Genomic DNA, 27,761 nt, shown 5'->3' with positions numbered 1-27,761 from the left:
TGTTCTCCACTTATAATGCTGTACATTAAATTTCGAATCAACGTCTTTTTACTGCAGTTCACGTTCCAGCTACAAAGAAAATGTATGCAAGTTGGCCCAATAGAGAAAACCTACACACGTATCCAAAACTCTCCTAGATGATGTTTGCCTTCCTGAATACCAGAGGCTGGAATGAAGGAAAATGGAGAACCCTGATACAAGAGGGTAAGGAATATGATGCCATAGGATTAGGAGAGACAGGATGGCACAACAACATAGAATGGCATGAGGGCGGATGGGTAGGTTTAGGGACAGGAAGGCAAATAGGAGACAAAAAAGGTGGAGGTGTAGGAATAATTATGAAGGAGAAAGAGGGAAGACAAATATCAGAGGTACAAACAGTAAAGGATATGAAGAATGGACTGGGTTATAACAAAGGTGACATTTTAACTGTAAAGATTAGTGACCTGAAAGAAGAATGGTGGGTGACGATAGTGTACATGGGAGTGGAAGGAAAAGAAAACTATGAAGAAAATAAAAAGTTGTATGAAGTACTGCTGGAGATAAAGAAAGAAGTGGCAAACAATAAGTGGATAATAATGGGGGACCTGAATGCCCATATTGGTTTAAATAATGAGAGGGTGAACGAGAACGGACGGATGGCATTGGACTTCACAGAAAAGACCCAGCTTAAGATAAAGAACTGGGAGCTGGAAGACCCAGTAACATGGAGTGACAGAGGTATAAAATCAGCAATTGATTATATAATAATAAGTCATGAGGTTGAGACATATGGATGTAAGATATGGAAAAATGAGAATGTTGACATTTCTGATCATATAATGATTGGAATTACATGTGGAAAGACAAATAGGCGAAAAGAAATAAAAAAGACACAATGGAGAAAGAAATGGGATATAGCATGTGCGAATTGGCAGAAATACAGTCAGAATCTAGATGACCAGATAGGTGAGGAAGAGAAGAGAGGAAGGTCTATTAATGATTGGAAAAAAGACATTAAAATGACCATAATTCAGGAGGCAAGAGGGACAATAGGAACAAAAAAATTGAAGATAGCAACGACAAGATTAAAAGGCTGGTGGGACAGGGAAGTAGAACTAGCAATTGAAGACAGGAAGAAGGAAAACAGGGAACAGAGAAAATGGGGAAAAATGATAAAAAAAAACATGGAGAACAATATAGACAGGACTGGGAAAGAGCATGGAAAAGATACACGTTTATATGAATATATCATATATATGTGCGTGTTGCATATGTGCTGTATATACTGATAATAATCAGTAGAAAAATAGGAAAGTGGGAAGAAGAACAAGCTCAAAAACTAAATGATATGCCTCGAAGGGAAAGAGAAAGAGAAGGGTGGAAAAGGTTGAAGAGAAACCTTGGAGAAAGGGATGTAGAACAGCGTATTAAGTTAAAAATAAAGGGTAAAGAAACAGAAAATGAGGAAGAAATTAGATCTATTGTAGAAGGATACTGGAAGAAAGTAATGCTAAAAGACAATGAGGAAGAATCCACAGAGAATATTTGGATATATAGTGATAGCAAAGAAATGGGGAATGTAAGGATAGAAAGAAAAGATGTAGAAAAGGCTGTTAAAGCAATCAAGAATGGAAAGACAGGAGGAACAGATGGAATAATAGGTGAACTTATTAAATATGGCAGGGAAAAATTGACAAAGGCATTGACAAATCTGTTTAATAGTATCCTGGAGGAAGGGGAGGTACCACAGGACTGGAAAAGAAGTAGGGTGACACTTATACATAAGGGTGGAGGAAAAGCTAAGGAGGAAATTGGAAACTATAGGCCCATTAGTGTCATGAATGTTATTAGCTAAGGTGTTTGGGATGATAATAAATGAAAAACTAATATCATGGGCAGAACAGTACAATATATGGGGCGAGGAACAGAGTGGGTTCAGGAAGGGTAGGGGAGGCCTTGAAAATGTTTTTGTAATGAAAGAAATCATAGAGAGGAACAAGGAGCAAGGAAAAGAGTTATACCTAGTATTTCTAGACTTTGAAAAAGCTTACGATACTGTTGACAGATGTAAATTGTTGAAACTATTGAGACATATTGGGGTAGATGGCAAGATAGTGGAAATAATAAAGAGATGGTATGAAGAAAATAAGGTGAAATTCACAATAGGAAATATAAGCACAGGGTGGGTTAACAATAACATCGGGGTGCGTCAAGGCTGTGTGTTGTCCCCTACGTTGTTCAACATTTACTTGGAAGAACTTTTAGTAAGAATCAGGAAATCAGGCAAAGGAGTGAGGATTGGAGATTGGAAATTAGGATGCCTGGCTTATGCAGATGATGTAGTACTCATGGCGGAAAACAAGAAAGACACGGAAGATCTTATGGAAATAGCTGACAGATTTGAAAGGGAATGGAACCTAAGATTCAGTGCAGGAAAATGCAAGGTGATGGAATTTAATAACAGGGAGAAGAACCAGTGGGTGATGGGGAACAACGTAATGGAAATAGTAGATAAATATACATACCTAGGTATAGAAGTGAGTAAGGAAGGAATAGGAGGGGAGAAACAAAGAAAGATTAATGAAGGGAAAGCTCGGAAGATGGCAGGCATGATTATAAATGGAGGGTGTAGAGTGATTAACAAGTATAACGTGGGTAAGAGTCTGTGGAAAGGAATAGCAGTGCCTTATTGTCTCTATGGATCGGAAATAACAAACTACCGAGATGGAGATATCATGAAATTGGAAAAAGTACAAACCATAGTGGGTAGATGGGGCCTGGGGGTCCCAAGAAGTACGGCAGTAGAAGCCATAAGGGGAGACATGGGCTGGAGCACATTCAAAGAAAGAATTGTGAAAGGAAAATTGGGGTTCACAAAGAAAATAGAAAAACTCAGTGTGGAAAGATGGGCTAAGAGGGTGCTGGAGGAAAGAGGGGCAAGATCATCATGGGGGAGAGAAATTAACAGATGGAAGAGGAGAGAAAACCTGGCAGAGGCTTGGAGCCATATAGAAGACAAACAAATTAAGAAAAAGATTGAAGAGAATGGATTGAACAGATGGAGAGTGGGGTTAACAGGAAAAGTGACTCTGAAATGGTATAAAAGAAAGCAAAAGCCAGAAGGGCTAAACTGGCATGTAGGAGACTGGGGAAGTAGACTGTTAGCTAAAGCTAGGGCAGGTACTCTGGAAGTGAATGGTAGAAATAGAGAGGAACAGGACAAGAACTGTAAATTTTGTGAGGGGATAAAAGAAACAACAGAGCACCTAATTATTGAATGCAACAACTACAAAGAGCAAAGGGAGATGTTAATAGCATCAGTAGTAGCGGTGATAGGAATGGAGGAATGGCAGAGAAGACTTGAGGAAGAAGATGGGGGGATATGTACAGTACTGGGACTATATGGGGATAAGGAAGAAACAGGGAGAATAATGAAGTCTGCTAAAATATTTCTAACACAATGTTGGAAGAAAAGGCAACAGCAAGAAGGACAGTAAATAAACATATAAAAAATGTAACGAAAATTAAAGTGTAATCAAGAAAGGAGAAGAGGATAAGGAGCAAGAAGAGAAGGAGGACCTACGAAGCGATACAAAGCGACAGAGGTCACAAGAAGAAGAAAAAGAAGAAGAAGAAGTTTAGGGGCAGATTTTTTTCTCTCTCTCTTTATCTACCCACCTGTGTATGTGACTATGTATACAGTATGTATCTACTTAGGGTGTATATGTATATATATATCTCCCTGGCTACGTTTATATGAATATATCATATATATGTGCGTGTTGCATATGTGCTGTATATGTATGCACGCCTGTACACATACCCATATCTTTCTACATACGTACCTATCCTGTGCATGCAGTATGTCTGTTGCTACCTGTGCATGATTATATACATATATGTATAGATACATACGTATATGTATGTGTGCATATGTGCCTCTCTCTGCATATGTATGTACATACGTGTGTATCTATGTACCACTTCACTCATATCAAAACATGTAATGATAATTACTGTGCCAACTTTGTACCATGTAGATATCATTGTATGCCTTTGTTCATTATTGTGCTTGTAACGATAATTCCTTCTGTACCTTCTAGCCTATGCCCTGTGATATCGATTTTGTTTTCCTCATGCACCCCTCCCTGCTTGGCCTTCAGGGACAGTGTTCCCCAGAGTTTTGGGTCTTGTACTGAATGGTAAAGAACCTAAAAAAAAAAAAAAAAAAAAAATCCCCAATTCTCAGAATCACAGTATGCTCCACAAAACTTCAGCATACACCTAGAATCTGGATTATTTTTCTAAAAGTATGTTCATGCTACTACCAGATTATTTTATTCCGTGCTGTATTAAAGAAAGTTATTAAGGCTGTATTGTAACCGCCTAGTTCGAAGAGTCAGTCCTAACTTGGGCATAAATAAAATGAAAAGGTGTCCCCGGTCTGAATGCGTTAATATTCTCTTTTTAAGGCATCCCACAATAAGCGTAAATTACATAAACAGGAAAAGGAGTACACAGAAATAGTGAATTAAGACGTCTGGCTACAGAGAGACAAACAAATAAATGGTTAGACTGGTAAGTAACCAGACATGCAGACAAATAGATATAACATTGTGGAGTCATACAATCACAGGTAAAGAAACACAAACAGCAATTACACCAGGAAAGAGGAACATAAAGCAAAGAGCATGAGACTAAAGGCGAGGCAGCGGGTCTTTATGTGCAGGAGTGGCAGCAGTGAAGGCGGCAAGCTTGACGAGGAGTGAGACTTGGGGAGGCACGGTAAGACGGGACAATTATATATATATATATATATATATATATATATATATATATATATATATATATATATATATATATGTGTGTGTGTGTGTGTGTGTGTGTGTGTGTGTGTGTGTGTGTGAAAACAGATAGACTGATGGACAGATGAATGTGTGGAACTTGTAAATAAATATAAACAACAGTTCAGTTTTGCGGAATTAATCATCTGTTTTCAGCTGGAGCACGATACGGAAAATGTTATGACCTTTGCATTTTTCCTCCATACTGCTCTGCACAAACAAGGATTGCTCAAATACAGAGTTCGAAGGGTAACCTCACTCTGGTCTAACCTGACCTGAAAATTGTATCCTCCAGCACTGAGTATATGTGGTAATGGGCCCGATGAAAAGCCATAGACCACTGCAATTGCAAAGTAAAAGATAATTGTCTAGTATTATATCTAATTCTCGTATTACTACTACTTAAACAACCAAAATTTTCTTTCCTAAAAATATACTACTGGCGATGCTCATTGTTAATATATTACCTTTATTCTCTCTCTCTCATATATATATATATATATATATATATATATATATATATATATATATATATATATATATATATATATATATATATATATTGTTACGGAACAGAGAAAACTGTCCCGCAAAGTTCCAGATTCAAAACAAAAGAGTTAGGTGAAATTACAAGTTAAAGTTTAATGCTCAAACTAACAACTAAACATTCAGGACTCATAAGGATAATGTAATGGCAAAAAACAGGTTAAATATATGGTTAACTGCAATAGCCTCTATTAATACGAAATCAGCAAGAGCAAATTCATCCAAGTCAGCCCTGATAAACTGAGAAAACCGGATAATGCTCAGTTAATGCAAGATATATTATTACAGATACAAAATATTATTAACAATGGCTGACAGTAAAACTTTACATTAATCTCAAAAACCTCACGAGGTCCACGAACCAACATTTCATGCTACACAGTGCAAGAAAATATGTAATAACACTTATACTCAAATTGCACAGCAGCTAGATAGTTGGAGACTTCCAGAGCACTCACAAAAATAATAACAACTGTACAGGGGAGGACAGAGATGTGAACAAAATGAGGAGTAGATCTAAGTGGCAATAATGCAGAGACTGAGCTCATTATATAGGGGCCGGCAGAGCTTGATACAACTTGTAAGAAGGACGCGCAAATGAAGCCAGAGGGGACAAAGAGTTGACACTCCTGCTCTGAACAACAGAAAGAACGACTTACTCTACTATAAGGGAGGACGAGGGGAGTGAGGTAGAACACGCTCGTGATCAAACATGCAGCATACTGTACGTTAGAATTACACAAAGGATGATGAAATCATAGGCTATGTAACACCTCCCCTTAAAGAAAAAAGAAATTTACAAAAGAAATTTCTTATTACTCTAAAACAATCTGTCTAAAGTCTAGATAAGCAATCTGCAATAACATTTTCTTTCCCCTTGACATGTTGTATGTCTAATGAATCCTCCTGAAGAAGTAGACTCCATCTTGTCAATCTCTGATTTTTATCTTTAAACTTACTAAGGAATTTCAGTGGGTTATGATCGGTATAAATGACTATGGGGTCAAAACCAGAACACAAATAAAATGAAAAATGCTGTAAACCCAAAATCAAGGCCAAAAGCTCTTTCTCAATAGTTGAGTAGTTCTTTTGAGGTGGAGTGAACTTCTTACTGTAATAAGATACAGGGTGTTCAATACCCTGATCATCCTCTTGCAGCAAAACAGCCCCAGCTCCTGTTTCACTTGCGTCAACAGCCATCTTAAAAGGCTTAGCAAAATTTGGAGTAGCGAGCACTGGCTGACTTAATAGGATAGCTTTAAGTTTGTTGAAAGAGGATTCACAGTTATCGGTCCAGACAAATTTAACTCCCTTTTTCAGTGGGTCTGTAAGTGGTGATACAAGAATTGAAAAGTTAAGAACAAATCTCCTGTAATAACCTACCATTCCCAAAAATCTTTGTAGCTCTTTCCTACTTTTAGGTCTGGGAAGATCACTTATAACCTGAACCTTAGCTCCTGGTGGTGCAACATGTCCGTCACCAATTACGTACCCAAGGTACTGAACTTTAGCTTGACCAAACTCACACTTTGATAAATTAGCTACAAGATTAGCCTGAACCAAACGCTCAAGAAATTTACTGACATGGCATAGGTGATCTTTCCAGTTGTCACTGAAGATTAATACATCATCAATATAAACAACACACCCTGCCAAACCCTCTGTTACAACATTCATGAGCTTCTGATATGTGGCTGGTGCATTCTTCATACCATATGGCATTACAGAACATGCAAAAGTCTTTCCTAGTGTTACAAAACATGAGATCTCCCTAGCACGTTCAGTCATAGGTACTTGCCAGTATCCCTTTAAGAGGTTCCAAATGGGGCAGAAAATGTTGCATCCAATATAAACTCAATATCGGTATGTGGGTAAAATATTCCTATTTGATATAAAGTAATAAATCATAAATGACGCAGAACGGGAGAGAACCGGAAGTGAAGGAAGGAGGAAAAGGAAAAGGTAGGAGGAAGTAGAGGTATGGGCAGGAAAAGTATGGGAAACGGGGGGTGAAAGGGAGGTGTGAGAAGGAAGGCAGAGAAGGAGAAAGGATTTCAGATGAGAAATGAAGATGAGAAGGTAAAGATGAAAGGGCAGGTAGGGAAGTAGTGAAGAAGGGAAGAAGTAGGGAAAGTATAGAAACATTTGACGTCAAGAGGAGGACGCAAACTATGTGGGGAGAAAGTGTAAGTCTCATCACCTGTATCTGCTTACGCGATGTTGTAAGTGCTTTGTGGACCTGGGTACCGAGAGCTGGTTGTGTGGATACCCGGAACCTTGCAACCACAACTTCACACTGGATACTTCCACCGCCACCGCTGGGAGAGGTGGTGGCTAAGCGGTTACAAAAGTGGGCTGGCGATTAATGGTACAAAGATCGATCCCATGCAGGCGAAAGGAACAGTTTGTGGATTTGAATTTTGCTAGGACATAAATTATATTCCAAAAGGCCCACCAACATGTCCTTGTAACACCCCCGTTTATGCCATCACACCAGACCATTATAAGACAGCCCTGGTATGCATTCAGTATGGACGGTGGACATTACTACCGAAGTGGAGAAATATGACGATGTGTGGCATATACTAACACTCTGGGCCTTAGGTAACTTGCAAATAATTGCTAGAGTTTGGCATATATATAAAAGAAAAAAAAATAATGCAGTCTACCTTAGGACCTCTTACCGTGCTTCAGTAATTGAGAGGGCTCTCCCACGTGCTAAGGAATCTTAGTATGTGGCATGTGTTAGGAGTGTAATACTGTATGGTAGTGAGACCCAGGCAGTAAAGGAAGAGGAAATTCGCAGGCTCAAATGTACAGAAATGACAATGATTAGGTGGATGTGCAGTGTGTCCCTGCGTCCAAGGCCTGCGGGGCTAGGTGTACGATGTAAGAGTTTAAAGGTATGATGGGACTGGAGTGTCCTGGTGCTGTGATGAGGATAGGTACCGGTAGACTGAAGTGGTTTGGGCATGTGGAGGGGATGGGAGATGACAAGTGGGTGCAGAAAGTGAGAAGTATTAATTCTGGGAGTAGGGTTGTGAGAGGCAGACCGATAAAGACGTGGGACGAGGTCATTCAGTGTGACCTCAGGGTTAAGGGACTGAACCGGGAGGCTGCCAGTATCGAGCAGCATGGACAGCCGCCATTAGGTGATCAAGGCCGAGGCATGCAAGCATGTTGGAGCCTTCAAAAAAGAAAGGAAACGATTGAGAGAGAGAGAGAGAGAGAGAGAGAATGTGTGTGTGTGTGTGTGTGTGTGTGTGTGTGTGTGTGTGTGTGTGTGTGTGTGTGTGTGTGTGTGTGTGAGACATTCCTCCACACACACACACACACACACACACACACAAAAAACAAAGCCACACCGAGCACCGTCTGTGAGAGAGAACTTGCACAATTGCCTTAAGAACACTTGAGGGGAAGCGAGAGGAGTTACGATGTGGCCAGACGCACAGACACGTTAATCATCATCATCATCATCATCATCGTGTGTTTCTGTAAGAATGAAGATATTAGCAGTGCAAGAGGGAATATTCTTTATGAGGGAATATTTAGTGTAGTGGCCTTAGTGATATTCGTAAAAGAGTTGAAATAGGCTATAGTGATGGGACGATTTCCTGGCATTCGTTTTTCCACGTTAGTATCAGTGCTGGAGTGGGAAGCCTTCACGTGGGGGCACCAGTAAATACGAGGCTGCTCCACTATCCGGTAATACAAACATTCCTTAACCCCCTCCCTATCCCTTGAAAGGAGGATCGTAGAATGCAGGAGGAGGACAGTTTCAGTATCCAGTCTACATGGCTCACGTTTGGCCTTCACACGACTTGGTTCGCGTTCAGATAAGGCTGGGATTGCAAATACAGCAACAACAACAACAACAACAACTACTACTACTACTACTACTACTACTACTACTGTTGCTGCTGCTGCTACTACCACCACCACCACAACATCAACTGCTACTACTACTACTACTACTACTACTACTACTACTACTATTATTACTGCTACTACTACTGCTGCTGCTGCTGCTGCTACTACTACTACTACTACTACTACTACTACTACTGCTGCTACTACTGCTATCACCATACGATTTCGTTTAACTGAGAACAGACTTCTACAAGTAATGAGAGTTAAAAAAAATCCATATCAAACTCCTACAGCTTGAAAAAATCCCTAAAAAAACAAAGAAACCCATCTGGAGGCTGCAAGCATGCGGTGAAAAAGTACGTCCTCAAAATCGTCTGGAAGTAGCAAGAAATAGTGATAAAGACGACCTCGAACTGAATGGGTTTATGATTTCGGTGAGAGTAAGTACATAAGTGCGCGCCGATCAGCAACACTCGCCTCAGTCCCGCGCGGTAAAGCCATCTCAAACTTATTATTGACTTTATAAACGCTTTGTGAGCATATCAGTATTTACATAATTCTTATCTCCCTCTAATCCCTTGGTATCTGTTCCCGCCAGTTCGCATTGCGTTTTATTTATTTATTTTTTTTTTTATATATCTTTTTTTTTTTAATCCTCGTTGCTGCGTCTGGGTTTGAATTCTGCCGTGGCGGGAATTTCAAAGTTGTTGATAGCAGGCTCCTTCACTTGCACCCTGTTTAGGAAGCTCACTACCACTTCTTCGTTACTATTTCTTTAAATGACACGTTTTAACTGCTCTTCGATACTATACCCTTTTCACCTTAACTTGGCCCAGATTATCATTTTGTAGCCTATTTCACGAAGCTCAGTGACAGAAGAGGGCATTACTACGGCTGTACATCCTTTCCGCAGTACTTCGTGACTTGCATCATATCCTAGTGTTAATCTACATCCTTTCCAAAGCACTACTTCATGACCAGCAATTTTTAAAGAGCAGCATTCAACACGGAGAGACGAGTTTTGGGTCAAGTTAGAGCAAAAGGAGTATGGTTTGTGCCCCCATCATGTCAGCACAATGATGATAAACGCTGTAATACACACAAACAATGCCAATACAACACTTCAATTTGCACATCCGCTACTCTCACTACAAACAACCCTTCCTCATTCGTACTTATCCAGCATGAGAAAGGGCAAATTCTGGCTCTCAATTTACCAACAAGAAGAAAGCTCAGTCCTGATATGAACGCTTACAAAATGCATGGAAGACAGAGCAGCACCTGGGTTACGAAAAAAGGCGTGTTTTGTACTGGTTTACGAAATGACAACGTATAGATCTGAAAAAGTGCCGTCCAATTAGTGTTCTTATTGTGTATGGTAGTAGAAAGGCCTCAGCTTCCTCTGGTCTTTTTCCTTCTTTCTCTCTTCTGCTTTTCTTCTCGCATCTTTCTCGTTTTTTTTTCCTTCTCACTGTCTTCCTCCATCATTCTTACCACCTTCCCTCACTTTTTATTCCTTTTCTTCCTACGATCCCACCTCGTTCACTATGGTGCATACAACATCAACCAACTTCACACACACACTCACACACACACACACACACACACACACACACACACACACACACACACACACACACACACACACACACACACACATACACACCTGCCTTCCAACCTACTGCTTCCTACATCTTTATCATCCGCACCTCTCCTCTTTCCCCTCTTCACCTCCTCCTCCATCTTCCTCATCGCCCCCTTCATCCTCCACGCCCTTTTCCCCATTTTCTTTCTTCCATCTTCACTTCCTCTCCTTTTCTTCTCGCTTTCTTTCTCTGATATCCCTTCTGTCCCACATTATTCACTCTCTTGCGTCCACCACCAACCAACTTCAGTCTCCTTGCCACATATATCCCTGCCTACCTAACTAACTTACTGATCGAGAAGGACACCTGTAAGTGTGGCACCGATATACTGTAAGTGGACGGCTCCACTGCCCTGGTATGCAAACGTCTCTCAGTTTATCCCTATCCCCCACAAACGAGGATGGTGAACTGAAGGATACGGGCAACTACAGCCTGCAGTTGAGCGTGTTCAAAATTTAGGTGAACTTAAGGTTGTAAAAAGTACATTAATAACATCTATAGCCGAGAGATTTAATTCCAAAGGGAGTGGCCGCCATCAAGGTGTCCTTCCAAGCGACACCACCCTCACTCATGTCTCTCACCATCACATTTACCTAGCTTACCCTCGATCTCCCCTTTCCCACACCACTCTTCTTCCATCTCACACACATATAATCTCCTAGTCACTCTCTCATTCTCCACCCTTTCCACATGGCCAAGCTTCCAACACTCTTCAGGAGATCCACATCAACATCATAACGCTCCTGTGCAATCCTCACGCCCCTGTCTGCCCTGTCTGTCTCTCCACGTAACTCCACAATACTGTCATGCAATGGTTTCTTTACTTCCTTGCTCACTTCCCTACTGCTTATCGGTTCTTATCACTTCCTCCTCCTCTTGCTTATTACGCTACCTAAATAATGGAAGGAACTTGCATGTTAGTACAATGGCGTCTTTATGTGTTTGTTCTTGCTGCTCCCTGACGAGTGTTATTGAGCTTAGACATGGGGAGACATAGGAGAGATAAATGAGTCGGAGGAAGGGCAGCCAAATGACGATGGACAGGGCGACGAGAAGGCTATTTGTCAGTGGCCACCTCTTACGAGATTAAGAGGTCTGGCAATAGACAAACAGGCAACCAGACAGACAGATAGCAAGACAGATAGATAGATAGATTGATAGACAGACAGACAGATAGACAGGTATACAGATAGATATATGGACAGACAGGTATATAGATTGATAGATAGACAGATAGACTGACAGAAGAGTCAATTTCAGTGTGAATAAAATCGTACGTAGGTAGAAGGAACGGCATTTGAATGGACGACCCCGTACTGAAAATGTTAAGGTGTTTTATGCAAGATAAATCATTAAGGTACTTGTGCGTGGGAGGCTTCTAAGACCATGAGGATGCGACCCCACTCTCGCCCACACCCTTCCCCATCACTGCTCTCAGTTCCTCACGCAATCTTCAAGGAATCCACTCAAGCTACGCCTCACGCAATCTTCAAGGAATCCACTCACGCATTCTACGCCCCACGCAGTCTTCAAGGAATCTAACCACGCAAACTACGCCTCACGCAATCTTCAAGCATTCCACTCACGTATTTAAATCCCTCACTCAATCTTCAAGCAAATTCACTCACGCAGTTCATTCACTCGCGAAATCTTCATGCATTCCACTCACACAATCTACTCCTCACGCAGTCTTCAAGTGATCCACTTACGCAATCTACTCCTGCACGCAGTCATCAAGTGATCCACTCGCGGTGGAGGCGGTGGCCGAATCAGTAGAGAGTCGGCCTGCAGTCCTAATGGACTCAGGTTCTAATCCCCGCTGGGGCAGGGAACAGTTAAAGGCTTTGAATTTCATAAAAGCAGACTTTACTGATCTACCAGAAGACCCGCGACGTGTCGTAAAAATAAAATACCAACACACCAGTCCTGTGTGTGACTGCCCAAACATGTATTCAATATGGACGGTGGGTATTAGCGCCGAAGTGGTGACATGTGGAGGTGTATGGACGTAGGAGGACTACTGCGCCTTGATAACAGGCTGTGAAAACTATGGGGAGAGTCGGATATTTAAAAAAAAAACAAAAGTACCGGTAATCTGCTCATGCATTCTTCAACCAGTCCACTCACACATGCCAGTCCTCAAGCAATCTTTAAATAATCCACTCACGCAGCTCATTCTCTCATGCAATCTTCAATGTATCCACTCACGCAATTCACTCTCTATGCAATCCTCAAGCCATCTTCAGCCAATCCACTCACGCACTCCACTTCACCGTTCCCCTCTTGTGTTTTTAATGCTATGACTTGGATTGAGTGGCGTGCGTGGAAATGGTGCTTGGCAGAGTACCGATTGGCTTGCGAAGGCAGTAGCCAAACAGTGGTAGTTTTTGCATATTACATTTCGTATGTTTTTACTGAACTTTTTGATATTTATCTCTGACTTGTTTTTAACCATACTGTATTTATTGTTTTAGTTTTTCATACAATATTACGTAAGTTTATATTGCATGATATATTACTTTACATACTTTTTATTATTCTGTTATCATGGTTTAGCTTAGCTATCTGTTTTCTTTCTCTTTACTGCACTTTTATCAGCCAATTTATAGTCGTTTTGTTTTCATATGACGGAACTGAGTAACTCCCCCTTGCGTGAAATTCAACGAGCCTTTAGTATGAGGTTGAATGAGTCTGCTTGGTTATGCGTCAAATCAACCCTCCAGCCTGACTACACTTGACCATCACCTAGACAGGGAGAGAATAGGGATCTGCTTCAAAATAATATAACAGAATGACTATATGCCTCAAAACATTCCATGATTTGGGAGTGAATAAAAAGAGTGTTGTCGGTTTTAGGATGGCTATAAACTGATCAAAATATTAGTTAAGGTACTAAAAGAAATCACGACAGAGGAATGCCACGTCAAGAATTCCATGTCCCTACCCGTAGGCAAATGATGAGTCCTCCTCTGGCTTGGGAGGTTGGGGATTGGCTTGCCCCCCACCCCGTAAAAACTGATAGTGAGGGTGAAGGGAGTGGAAGAGTGAGTGCTGGTGATAGTGATGGTGTGATTGTGACTGCTAGTGAAGGTGAAGGGGGGATGGTGATAGCGTGACTGACCTACAGTGAAGATGAAGAGATAGTAATGATATGACTGTGACTGATAGTGAGGGTGAAGGGAGATAGTAATGATGTGACTGTGACTGATAGTGAAGGTGAAGGAGGGAGGGTGATAATGTGACTCTGATAGATGGTGACGGTGAAGGGAGGATAGTAATGATGTGACTGTGACTGCTAGTGAAGGTGAAGGGAGGAGAGTAATGATGTAACTCTGCTAGTGAATGTGAAGGGGGGATAGTAATGAAGCGACTGTGACTGCTAGTGAATGTGAAAGGAGGTTTAATGATGCGATTGTGACTGCTAATGAAGGTGAAGGGGGGATAGCAATGATATGACTGTGACTGCTAGTGATGGTGAAGGGGGGATAGTAATGATATGACTGTGACTGCTAAGGAAGGTGAAGGGAGGATAGTAATGATGCGACTGTGACTGCTAGTGAAGGTGAAAGGAGTGACAGTGAGTGGTGCTGATAGTAATGATGTGACTGTGACTGATAGTGAAGCTGGAACAAGTGAGTGGTAGAATGAGTGTTAGTGATGATGATGATGGTGATGACTATGAATGACAGTGAAGTACCTAGGGTAAAATCTAGTAAAGGTTACTGTGCTAACTTGGATTATACACTGTCCTTGTATCCCTGAATAGTGGGTGAACAACCTGCCACAGGCTCCAGAGCCTATGTCAGAAATAAGCACCGGGGTTAATGCTTCATGGCCTCTGCCCCTTTACCTCTTTTAAGAAAGTGAAACCAGCCACGTAAATTAAAGGAGGGATGAGGGATCAGAGTCAGCTGGTCTTGGCTAAGCCTGCTCCACGTCTTTTCTTGAGGGTTCCCTCCTGACATGCTGGCAGGTCAGGCCACTCGCCAAAGTCGTGTCGAACGCCCTGTCAGGCTGGCACCAGCATAAAGTTGATATAGTTGGTTTGCTTTCACCTGACGGTGGTGCATTGGCTAAGATCGCTATCTACTACGGTAATATAGAGGTCCTGTGTTTGAAAATGGCTTAACCGGTATACTTTGACGGGTACCTGCCCACCTGTCGGTAGGGAGGTGGGGTAGGGGTAAGTGCCTCCCACATTATAATGCATGACGGTATAAGCTCTGCCAATGACGGCAGACAGAGAGAGCTTGCCGCTGAGGCCATTTGGGATTCCAAAGGGCGCTCACTCCTGGGTGTATGTAGAAACCAACATCTTTCCTCTTCCTGTGTGATGCATTGTGACTCATGGCTTTAAACCATTATATCTAAAACTGTCACACACTCGGCCTTGGTATTTGGTTGTGGTCACTTGAAATGAAATGAGCCGTAGTTATAAAGCATGAATGGCTCTCCTTGGGAGAGGTGGTGGCTGAGTCTGTAGAGAGGTGGTCTGCTGTCCTAATGGACTCGAGTTCGATTCCCGGGTAGGACAGAGAACGGTCTAACTGTTCGAATTTCGTAAAAACAGTGTTCATTAATCTACTATATGGCTCACCAACATGTAGTAAAAATACCCCCGCTAACACCAATACATCATTCCTATATGGGAAAACCCTAGCATGTATTCAGTACAGATGGTGGATATTAGCGCCGAAGTGGTGACATGCAAAGGTGTGTGGTACACAGGTGGGTCTCAGCGAACAGGCAGCTAAACCTATGCCCAGAGTCACACTCATAAAAATTAGCTAAATCAATCCTACAGTAGCAGGAATACAAACGCGGGTGACAATCTGTGTGTATATGCGCCAACAGAAGACCGTGAGAGCAGAGTGAAAGATTTCTGCACAAAGGTGGAAGCATGCATGGAAAAGTTTGAGAGGAGTGAGAGAGTGTTTTAATAGGAGATATGAATGGAAAAGTAGAGAATGGGAAGGTGGATAGAGTAGTGTGCCTGAAGAAATGGATGAGACTGGTACTGCTCTAGTAGATATTAGTGTGGGGAAGGGGTTGGTGATAGCCAATACCCTCTTCAGGCACAATATGGCTCACAGGTATACATGGCATGTGATGAGAAGGGTGGGTGGTGAACTGAATGAACGGAATGAAATGACTGATCATGCGTGTGTGGATGAGAGAATGAGAAGATATGTGCTGGATGCGAAAGCATACAGAGATTGGGAGAACGGATTCTTTGACCACCACTTGGTGGTGCAATGGATAAACAGAAGGAGAGACGGGTAGGAGGAAGTAGTCCAAATAAAGCGGGGAGGAAGGTTAGAATGCAATAAAAAAAAAAAAAAAGCAGAATATAAGAAAGAAGTAAAGGAGCGACTGGGTAAATACCGTATGATCTGAGGCAGATGGGGAAGGTGAAGGTGTGTGCAACGTATTCACAGAAGAAATTCGCGCAGCGTGTGAAGTGATGTGTGGGGTGAAGAGAAGATGAAACAGGGAGCAAGGAACAGCATGGTGGAATGAAGAGGCGAGACAGGCTGTGACAGAAAAGAAGAAAGCATATACTGAGTGGATGGGAAACAGAGACACGGAGGAAGTTCAGAGGCAGAATAGAAAGTTATATCCAGAGAAGCAAAGGGGGGTGAAAAGATTAGTAAAAAAGTAAGAAGAGAGTGGATGAGGAGTTTGGAAGAAATTTGAGTGTAAAGTGAAGGAAATGTAGGAAAATATTCTATAAGGAGATCCGGAGAGTTAGACAAGATGATAAAGAAGGTAGTCGAGAAGTGAAATACAGTACATTAAATTGACAGATTGCTGGTGGAGAAGGGAGAGAAAGCGAGCAGATGGAGAGGACACTTTATGAAGAAAAAGTAAGGCGAGAATAAGTGGTTGGAGAATGAATGGGAGAATGAGGGAGATGAAAACGGAGGAAGAGATCAGTAGGATGGAAGAAGCGGAAGCTATGAAATGCTGAAGCGTGGGAGAGAAATAGCAGTAGAATGGATATGGACGATCAGCAGATGGGCCTGCGGGGAAGGAAGAGTCCCGGAGGACTGGAAGTCAAGTATAATTATTTCCCTGTACAAAGGAATAAGGGGAAAAGAAAGTGTGCGGTAATCAAAGTAAGAGTGGAAATAGTTGGAGAAGAATAAGGATGTTTTAGGAAGGGATGAGGTTGTGTAGAACAAATATTCATCCTAAGGTCTTTAGTGGAAAAGTTTCTAGAGAAAGGAAAGAAGCTGCGTGCAGCCTTCAAGGATTTCGAGAAAACATATGACAGAGTGAACAGACAGGGAATCTGGAAGATACTGAAAGTATATGGAGTAAATAGGATGCTTTTAAATGCCGTGAAGAGTATGTATGAGGGCGCTAAAACTGTAGTGTGTCTGGATAGTGAACTGAGTGAATTTTTCTATCTGAATGTTGGATTGAAACAAGGATGTGTCATGTCTCCATGGCCGTACAACCTGTATATTGAGGGAGATACAGAAGAGATACAAGGTAGGGCAGAGGATGTTCGAGTGGCCCTAATGAGAGAAGCGATGACGAAGGGGATCTGCAAGGCTTGGTGAATGAGTTTGGGAATATAAGAAGCGGAATTTAAAGGTGAATGTAGGAAAGAGAAAAGTTGTGATCTTCGAGAGAAAATGAAGTCACTGAATGGACAGTGAGGCTGCTGGGTAGTGAGAAAATGGAAAACGTGCGTGCATTTAAGTACTTGCGTAGTGTGATGTGTATGGATGGAAGTATAGAGGATGAAGTGCTTCAAAAGGGTTCAACAGGGAAGAAAAGTTGCTGGTTCTTTGAAAGCAGTGATAAGAAATAGGAAAGAGAGCATGGAAGTAAACAAGTCGCTACATGATAGTATTGATACCAACTTTAAATTATGAAAGCGAAGTTTGGACCTCGTTGAAAGGACAAGTCAAGAGTGAGTGTAGTGGAAAGGAGTTAGTCTACGTGAAAGGAGCACATCAAGTTTCATCCAGAGACCGACTGACAAATAAGGAAGTGAAGCAGCTTTGTTGTGTGGAAGTGGATGTGATAGAAAGCATTAGAAGAAAAACACTGAAGTAGTTTCGCCAAGTGAAGAGGGTGGAGAGCGAGAGACTAACAAGGAGTGTACGTGAGATGGAAGGAGGGAAATGAAGGGGGAGGTCGAGGATGAGATGAAGTGATGACGTGGAGAGGTAAATCACAGGGGGAGGTGTGAGCTGGGGGGAAGGCGGGGAAATGGCAGCTGACAGGACGATATCGAGGCGATTTGTATTTGGCCACCCATCACGGGATTAGGGCGTGGGCTAAAGATAGAAAGATAGCACCGTGCAGTGTGAATACTACAGGATAAATTATAGCTACTATTGTAAATACATCGCCCCCTGGGGAGGGGGGGAAAGAATACTTCCCCAGTATCCCTGCTTGTCGTAGGAGGCGACTAAAAGGGGCTTCTTGAAGATATATTCCTCAACAGCAGCCAGGAGATACTCTTTCTCAAGGGTAGACAGGAAATATTCCTGAAAGGCAGCAACGAGATGATGCTCCTAAAGGGCAGCCAGGAGAGCCTCATATTCAAGGACAGATAGGAGATGATGCTCCTCCTCAAGAGACGCCAAGAGATGATGCTCCTCCTCAGGAGGAGACAGATGATGCTCCTCCTCAAGGGCCACCAGGAGATGATGCCCCTCCTAAAGGGCTGCCAAGAAATGATGCTCCTCCTCAAGGGCTGCCAGGAGATCATGGTCCTCCTCCTCCTCCTCCTCCTCAAGAGCCGACAGGAGATGATGCTCCTCCTCAAGGGGAGCCAGGAGGTGATGATCGTCCTCAAGGGTCGCCAGGAGATGGTGCTCATCCTCAAGGGCAGCCAGGAGATGATGCTCCTCCACAAGGGCCACCAAGACTCAATGTTCCTCCTCAAGGACCCCCAGGAGAAGATGCTCCTCCACAAGGGCCGCCAGATGATGATGCTCCTCCTCAAGGGCTGCCAGACGATGATGCTTCACCTCAAGGGCAGCCAGGAGATGATGCTACTCCTCAAGGGCAGCCAGGAGATGATGCTACTCCTCGAGGGCCGCCAGGAGATAGAGCTACATCTTCAAAGGCCGCCAGGAGATGATGCTCCTCCTCAAGGGAAGCCAGGAGGTGATGATCGTCCTCAAGGGTCGCCAGGTGATGATGCCCCTCATCAAGGGTCGCCAGGAGATGGTGATCATCCTCAAGGGCAGCCAGGAGATGATGCTCCTCCACAAGGGCTGCATCGAAATGATGCTCCTCCTCCAGGGCAGCCAGGAGATGATGCTCCTCCACAAGGGCCACCAAGACTCAATGTTCCTCCTCAAGGGCCCCCAGGAGATGATGCTCCTCCTCAAGGGCTGCCAGATGATGATGCTTCACCTCAAGGGCAGCCAGGAGATGATGCAACTCCTCAAGGGCAGCCAGGAGATGATGCTCTTCCTCAAGGTCCGCCAGGAGATGATGCTCTTCCTCAAGGGCAGCCAGGAGATGATGCTCTTCCTCAAGGGCCGCCAGGAGATACAGCTACATCTCAAAGGCCGCCAGGAGATGATGCTCCTCCTCAAGGCAAGCCAGGAGATGATGCTCCTCCTAAAGGGCAGCCTGGAGAAGATGCTCCTCCTCAAAGGCCGCCAGGAGAAGATGCTCCTCCTCAAGGGCCGTCAGGATATGATGCTCCTCCTCAAGGGCCACCAGGAGATGATGCTCCTCCTCAATGGACGTCAGGAGATGATCCTACTCATCAAGGCCGCCAGGAGATTATGCTCCTTCTCAAGGGCAGCCAGGAGATCATGGTCCTCCTCCTCCTCCTCCTCCTCCTCAAGAGCCGACAGGAGATGATGCTCCTCCTCGAGGGAAGCCAGGAGGTGATGATCGTCCTCAAGGGTCGCCAGGAGATGATGCTCATCCTCAAGGGCAGCCAGGAGATGATGCTCCTCTTCAAGGGCCGCCAGGAGATGATAATCCTCCTCAAGGGCAGCCAGGAGATGATAATTCTCCTCAAGGGCCACCATGACACAATGTTCCTCTTCAAGGGCCACCAGGAGATGATGCTCCTCCACAAGGGCCGCCAGATGATGATGCTCATCCTGAAGTGCTGCCAGATGACGATGCTTCTCCTCAAGGGCAGCCAGGAGATGATGCTACTCCTCAAGGGCAGCCAGGTTATGATGCACCTCCTCAAGGGCTGGTAGGAGATGATGCTCCTCCTCAAGAGCAGCCTGGAGAAGATGTTCTTCCTTAAGGGCCGACAGGAGAAGCTTCTCCTCCTCAAGGGCCATCAGGATATGATGCTTCTCCTCAAGGGCAGCCAGGAGATGATGCTCCTCCTCAATTGACGTCAGGAGATGATCCTACTCTTCAAGGCCGCAAGTAGATTATGCTCCTTCTCAAGGGCGCCAGGAGATGATGCTCCTCCTCGGGGGAAGTCAGGAGATAATGCTCCTCCTCATGGGAAGCCAGGAGATGATGCTCCTCCTCAAGGGCTGCCAGGAGATAATTCTCCTCCTCATGGGCAGCCAGGAGATGATACTCCTCATCAACTGCCGCAAGGAGATGAAGCGCCTCCTGAAGGGCAGCCAGGAGATGATGCTCCTTCTCAAGGGCCGCCAGGAGATGATAATCCTCCTCAAGGGCATCCAGGAGATAATGCTCCTCCTCAAGTTAAGCCAGGAGATGATGCTCCTCCTTAAGGGCTGCCAGGAGATGATGCTCCTCCTCAAGGGCAGCCAGGAGATGATGCTCCTCCTCAAGGGCCGCCAGGAGATGATAATCCTCCTCAAGGGCAGCCAGGAGATGATGCTCCTCCTCAAGGGCTGCCAGGAGATGATGCTCCTCCTCAAGGGCAGCCAGGAGATGATGCTCCTCATCAACTGCTGCAAGGAGATGAAGCGCCTCCTCAAGGGCAGCCAGGAGATGATGCTCCTCCTCAAGGGCCGCCAGGAGATGATGCTCCTCCTCAAGGGCTGCCAGGAGATGATGCTTCTCCTCAAGGGAAGCCAGGAGGTGATCATCGTTCTCAAGGGTCGCCAGAAGATGATGCTTCTCATCAAGGGTCGCCAAGAGATGAGGCTCATCCTCAAGGGCAGCCAGGAGATGATGTTCCTCTTCAAGGGCCATCAGGAGATGATAATCCTCCTCAAGGGCAGCCATGAGATGATAATCCTCGTCAAGGGCCACCAAGACACAATGTTCGTCCTCAAGGGCCCCCATGAGATGTTGCTCCTCCACAAGGACCGCCACATGATGATGCTCCTCCTCAAGGGCTGCCAGATGATGATGCTTCTCCTCAAGGGCAGCCAGGAGATGATGCTACTCCTCAAGGGCAGCCAGGAGATGATGCACCTCCTCAAGGGCTGGTAGGAGATGATGCTCCTCCTCAAGAGCAGCCTGGAGAAGATGCACCTCTTTAAAAGCCGCAAGTAGAAGCTTCTCCTCCTCAAGGGCCATCAGGATATGATGCTTCTCCTCAAGGGCCACCAAGAGATGATGCTCCTCCTAAATGGACGTCAGGAGATGATCCTACTCTTCAAGGCCGCCAGGAGATTATGCTCCTTCTCAAGGGCGAAAGGAGATGATGCTCCTCCTCGGGGGAAGTCAGGAGATAATGCTCCTTCTCAAGGGCTGTCAGGAGATGATGCTCCTCCTCATGGGCAGCCAGGAGATGATGCTCCTCATCAACTGCCGCAAGGAGATGAAGTGCCTCCTCAAGGGCAGCCAGATGATGCTCCTCCTCAAGGGCCGCCAGGAGATGATAATCCTCCTCAAGGGCAGCCAGGAGATGATGCTCCTCCTCAAGGGTTGCCAGGAGATGATGCTCCTCCTCATGGACAGCGAGGAGATGATGCTCCTCATCAACTGCCGCCAGGAGATGATAATCCTCCTCAAGGGCAGCCAGGAGATGATGCTCCTCCTCAAGGGACGCCAGGAGATGATAATCCTCCTCAAGGGCAGCCAGGAGATGATGCTCCTCCTTAATGGACGTCAGGAGATGATCCTACTCTTCAAGGCCGCCAGGAGATTATGCTCCTTCTCAAGGGCGCCAGGAAATGATGCTCCTCCTCGGGGGAAGTCAGGAGATAATGCTCCTCCTCAAGGGAAGCCAGGAGATGATGATTCTCCTCAAGGGCTGCCAGAAGATGATGCTCCTCATCATGGGCAGCCAGGAGATGATGCTCCTCATCAACTGCCACAAGGAGATGAAGTTCTTCCTCAAGGGCAGCCAGGAGATGATGCTCCTCCTCAAGGGCCGCCAGGAGATGATAATCCTCCTCAAGGGCAGCCAGGAGATGATGCTCCTCCTCAAGGGCTGCCAGGAGATGATGCTCCTCCTCATTGGCAGCCAGGAGATGATGCTCCTCCTCAAGGGCTGCCAGGAGATGATGCTCTTCCTCATGGGCAGCCAGGAGATGAAGTGTCTCATCAAGAGCAGCCAGGAGATGATGCTCCTCCTCAAGGGCCGCCAGGAGATGATAATCCTCCTCAAGGGCAGCCAGGAGATGATGCTCCTCCTCAAGGGCCGCCAGGAGATGATAATCCTCCTCAAGAGCAGCCAGGAGATGATAATCCTCCTTAAGGGCTGCCAGGAGATGATGCTCCTCCTCATGGGCAGCCAGGAGATGATGCTCCTCATCAACTGCCGCAAGGAGATGAAGCGCCTCATCAAGGGAAGCCTGGAGATGATGCTCCTCCTCAAGGGCCGCCAGGAGATGATAATCCTCCTCAAGGGCAGCCAGGAGATGATGCTCCTCCTCAAGGGCCGCCAGGAGATGATAATCCTCCTCAAAGGCAGCCAGAAGATGATAATCCCCCTCAAGGGCCACCAAGACACAATCTTCCTCCTCAAGGGCCCCCAGGAGATGATGCTCCTCCACAACGGCCGCCAGATGATGATGCTCCTCCTCAAGGGCTGCCAGATCATGATGCTTCACCTAAAGAGCTGCCAGGAGATGATGCTCCTCCTCATGGGCAGCCAGGAGATGATGCTCCTCATCAACTGCCGCAAGAAGATGAAGTGCCTAATCAAGGGCAGCCAGGAGATGATGCTCCTCCTCAAGGGCCGCCAGGAGATGATAATCCTCCTCAAGAGCAGCCAGGAGATGATAATCCTCCTTAAGGGCTGCCAGGAGATGATGCTCCTCCTCATGGGCAGCCAGGAGATGATGCTCCTCATCAACTGCCGCAAGGAGATGAAGCGCCTCATCAAGGGCAGCCAGGAGATGATGCTCCTCCTCAAGAGTCGCCAGGAGATGATAATCCTCCTCAAGTACAGCCAGGAGATGATGCTCCTCCTCAAGGGCCGCCAGGAGATGATAATCCTCCTCAAGGGCTGCCAGATGATGATGCTTCTCCTCAAAGGCAGCCAGGAGATGATGCTACTCCTCAAGGGCAGCCAGGAGATGATGCACCTCCTCAAGGGATGGTAGGAGATGATGCTCCTAATCAAGCGGAGCCTGGAGAAGATGCTCCTCCTTAAGGGCCGCCAGGAGAAGCTTCTCCTCCTCAAGGGCAATCAGAATATGATCCTCCTCCTCAAGGGCCACCAGGAGAGTATGCTCCTCCTCAATGGACGTCAGGAGATGATCCTACTTCTCAAGGGCCACCAGGAGATTATGTTCTTTCTCAAGGCCAGCCAGGAGATGATGCTCCTCCTCGAGGGCCGCCAGGAGATAAAGCTACATCTCAAGATCCGCCAGGAGATGATGCTCCTCCTCAAGGGAACCAGGAGATGATGCTCCTCCTCAAGGGCCGCCAGGAGATGATGCTCCTCCTCAAGGGCAGCCAGGAGATGATGCTCCTCCTCGAGGGCCGCCAGGAGATAAAGCTACATCTCAAGATCCGCCAGGAGATGATGCTCCTCCTCAAGGGAACCAGGAGATGATGCTCCTCCTCAAGGGCCGCCAGGAGATGATGCTCCTCCTCAAGGGCAGCCAGGAGATGATGCTCCTCCTCAAGGGCCGCCAGGAGATGATAATCCTTCTCAAGGGCAGCCAGGAGATGATAATCCTCCTCAAGGGCAGCCAGGAGATGATAATCCTCCTCAAGGGCCACCAAGACACAATGATCCTCCTCAAGGGCCCCCAGGAGATGATGCTCCTCCACAAGGGCCGCCAAATGATGATGCTATTCCTCAAAGGCTGCCAGATGATGATGCTTCTCCTCAAGGGCAGCCAGGAGATGATGCTACTCCTCAAGGGCAGCCAGGAGATGATGCACCTCCTCAAGGGCTGGTAGGAGATGATGCTCCTCCTCAAGGGGAGCCTGCAGAAGAAACTCCTCCTTAAGGGTCACCAGGAGAAGCTTCTCCTCCTCAAGGGCCATCAGGATATGATGCTTCTCCTCAAGGGCCACCAAGAGATGATGCTCCACCTCAATGGACGTCAGGAGATGATCCTACTCATCAAGGCCGCCTGGAGATTATGCTCCTTCTCAATGGCGCCAGGAGATGATGCTCCTCCTCGATGGAAGTCAGGAGATAATGCTCCTCCTCAAGGGAAGCCAGGAGATGATGCTCTTCCTCAAGGGCTGCCAGGAGATGATGCTCTTCCTCATGGGAGGCCAGGAGATGATAATCCTCCTCAAGGGCAGCCAGGAGATGATCCTCCTTCTCAAGGGCTGCCAGGAGATGATCCTCCTCCTCATGGGCAGCCAGGAGATGATGCTCCTCATCAAGGGCTGCCAGGAGATGATGCTCCTCCTCATGGGCAGCCAGGAGATGATGCTCCTCATCAACTGCCGGAAGAAGATGAAGTGCCTCCTTAAGGGCAGCCAGGATATGATGCTCCTCCTCAAGGGCCGCCAGGAGATGATAATCCTCCTCAAGGGCAGCCAGGAGATGATGCTCCTCCTCAAGGGCTGCCAGGAGATGATGCTCCTCCTCATGGGCAGCCAGGAGAAGATGCTCCTCATCAACTGCCGCTAGGAGATGAGGCGCTTCATCAAGGGCAGCCAGGAGATGATGCTCCTCCTCAAGGGCCGCCAGGAGATGATAATCCTCCTCACGGGCAGCCAAGAGATGATGCTCATCCTCAAGGACTGCCAGGAGATGATAATCCTCCTCAAGGGCCGCCAGGAGATTATAATCCTCCTCAAAGGCCACAAAGACACATTGTTCCCCCTCAAGGGCCACCAAGACACAATTTTCCTCCTCAAGAGCCCCCAGGAGACGATGCTCCTCCACAAGGGCCTCCAGATGATGATGCTCCTCCTCAAGGGCTGCCAGATGATGATGCTTCTCCTCAAGGGCAGCCATGAGATGATGCTACTCCTCAAGGGTAGCCAGGAGATGATGCACCTCCTCAAGGGCTGGTAGGAGATGATGTTCCTCCTCAAGGGGAGCCTGGAGAAGATGCCCCTCCTTAAGGGCCGCCAGGAGAAGCTTCTTCTCCTCAAGGGCCATCACGATATGATGCTCCTCCTCAAGGGCCACCAGGAGATGATGCTCCTCCTCAATGGACGTCAGATGATCCTACTTCTCAAGGGCCACCAGGAGATTATGTTCTTTCTCAAGGGCAGCCAGGAGATGATGCTCCTCATCGAGGGCCGCCAGGAGATAAAGCTACATCTCAAGGTCCGCCAGGAGATGATGCTCCTCCTCAAAGGCTGCTAGGAGAAGATGCTCCTTCTCAAGGGCCATCAGGATAAGAATCTCCTCCTCAAGGGCCATCAGGAGATGATGCTCCTCCTCAATGGATGTCAGGAGATGATCCTACTCCTCAAGGCCGCCAGGAGATTATGGTCCTTCTCAAGGGCAGCCAAGAAATGATGTTCCTCCTCAAGAGCAGCCTGGAGAAGATGTTCTTCCTTAAGGGCCGACAGGAGAAGCTTCTCCTCCTCAATGGCCATCAGGATATGATGCTTCTCCTCAAGGGCCATCAGGAGATGATGCTCCTCCTCAATGGACGTCAGGAGATGATCCTACTCTTCAAGGCCGCAAGTAGATTATGCTCCTTCTCAAGGGCGCCAGGAGATGATGCTCCTCCTCGGGGGAAGTCAGGAGATAATGCTCCTCCTCAAGGGAAGCCAGGAGATGATGCTCCTCCTCAAGGGCTGCCAGGAGATGATTCTCCTCCTCATGGGCAGCCAGGAGATGATACTCCTCATCAACTGCCGCAAGGAGATGAAGCGCCTCCTCAAGGGCAGCCAGGAGATGATGCTCCTCATCAAGGGCCACCAGGAGATGATAATCCTCCTCAAGGGCATCCAGGAGATAATGCTCCTCCTCAAGGGAAGCCAGGAGATGATGCTCCTCCTTAAGGGCTGCCAGGAGATGATGCTCCTCCTCATGGGCAGCCAGGAGATGATGCTCCTCCTAAAGGGCCGCCAGGAGATGATAATCTTCCTCAAGGGTAGCCAGGAGATGATGCTCCTCCTCAAGGGCTGCCAGGAGATGATGCTTCTCCTCAAGGGAAGCCAGGAGGTGATGATCGTTCTCAAGGGTCGCCAGAAGATGATGCTTCTCATCAAGGGTCGCCAAGAGATGATGCTCATCCTCAAGGGCCGTCAGGAGATGATAATCCTCCTCAAGGGCAGCCATGAGATGATAATCCTCATCAAGGGCCACCAAGACACAATGTTCCTCCTCATGGGCCCCCATGAGATGATGCTCCTCCACAAGGACCGCCACATGATGATGCTCCTCCTCAAGTGCTGTCATATGATGATGCTTCTCCTCAAGGGCAGCCAGGAGATGATGCTATTCCTCAAGGGCAGCCAGGAGATGATGCACCTCCTCAAGGGCTGGTAGGAGATGATGTTCCTCCTCAAGAGCAGCCTGGAGAAGATGTTCTTCTTTAAGGGCCGCAAGTAGAAGCTTCTCCTCCTCAAGGGCCATCAGGATATAATGCTTCTCCTCAAGGGCCACCATGAGATGATGCTCCTCCTCAATGGACGTCAGGAGATGATCCTACTGTTCAAGGCCGCCAGGAGATTATGCTCCTTCTCAAGGGCGAAAAGATATGATGCTCCTCCTCGAGGGAAGTCAGGAGATAATGCGCCTCCTCATGGGCAGCCAGGAGATGATGCTCCTCATCAACTGCCGCAAGGAGATGAAGTGCCTCCTCAAGGGCAGCCAGGAGATGATGCTCCTCCTCAAGGGCCGCCAGGAGATGATAATCCTCCTCAAGGGCAGCCAGGAGATGATGCTCCTCCTCAAGGGTTGCCAGGAGATGATGCTCCTCCTCATGGACAGCGAGGAGATGATGCTCCTCATCAACTGGCGCCAGGAGATGATACTCCTCCTCAATGGCAGCCAGGAGATGATGCTCCTCCTCAAGGGATGCCAGGAGATGATAATCCTCCTCAAGGGCAGCCAGGAGATGATGCTCCTCCTTAATGGACGTCAGGAGATGATCCTACTCTTCAAGGCCGCCAGGAGATTATGCTCCTTCTCAAGGGCGCCAGGAGATGATGCTCCTCCTCGGGGGAAGTCAGGAGATAATGCTCCTCATCAAGGGAAGCCAGGAGATGATGCTTCTCCTCAAGGGCTGCCAGAAGATGATGCTCCTCATCATGGGCAGCCAGGAGATAATGCTCCTCATCAACTGCCACAAGGAGATGAAGTTCCTCCTCAAGGGCAGCCAGGAGATGATGCTCCTCCTCAAGGGCAGCCAGAAGATGATGCTCCTCCTCAAGGGCTGCCAGGAGATGATGCTCCTCCTCAAGGGCAGCCAAGAGATGATGCTCCTCCTCAAGGGCTGCCAGGAGATGATGCTCTTCCTCATGGGCAGCCAGGAGATGATAATCCTCCTCAAAGGCAGCCAGAAGATGATAATCCTCCTCAAAGGCAGCCAGGAGATGATAATCCTCCTCAAGGGCCACCAAGACACAATCTTCCTCCTCAAGGGCCCTCAGGAGATGATGCTCCTCC

At 46.4% G+C, this 27,761-nt stretch overlaps 1 protein-coding gene across 1 annotated transcript; it reads left to right on the top strand.

Annotated features, from left to right (window-relative positions):
- Window positions 1-578: 578 nt before the first annotated feature.
- LOC145390889 (uncharacterized) lies at window positions 579-7,710 on the top strand. Its single transcript, XM_080265629.1, has 3 exons — window positions 579-720; window positions 2,086-3,047; window positions 7,600-7,710. Exons 1-3 carry the CDS (start codon window positions 579-581, stop codon window positions 7,708-7,710), a joined length of 1,215 nt encoding a protein of 404 aa, XP_080121755.1.
- Window positions 7,711-27,761: the final 20,051 nt, after the last annotated feature.

Source organism: Coenobita brevimanus, chromosome 16, assembly GCF_032717465.1.
Source record: "Coenobita brevimanus isolate Jiangsu-jjx chromosome 16, ASM3271746v2, whole genome shotgun sequence".
Taxonomy (NCBI): domain Eukaryota; kingdom Metazoa; phylum Arthropoda; class Malacostraca; order Decapoda; family Coenobitidae; genus Coenobita; species Coenobita brevimanus.
The sequence above is the reverse complement of the archived record's forward strand: the minus strand, read 5'-3'. Positions and strand labels throughout refer to the sequence as shown.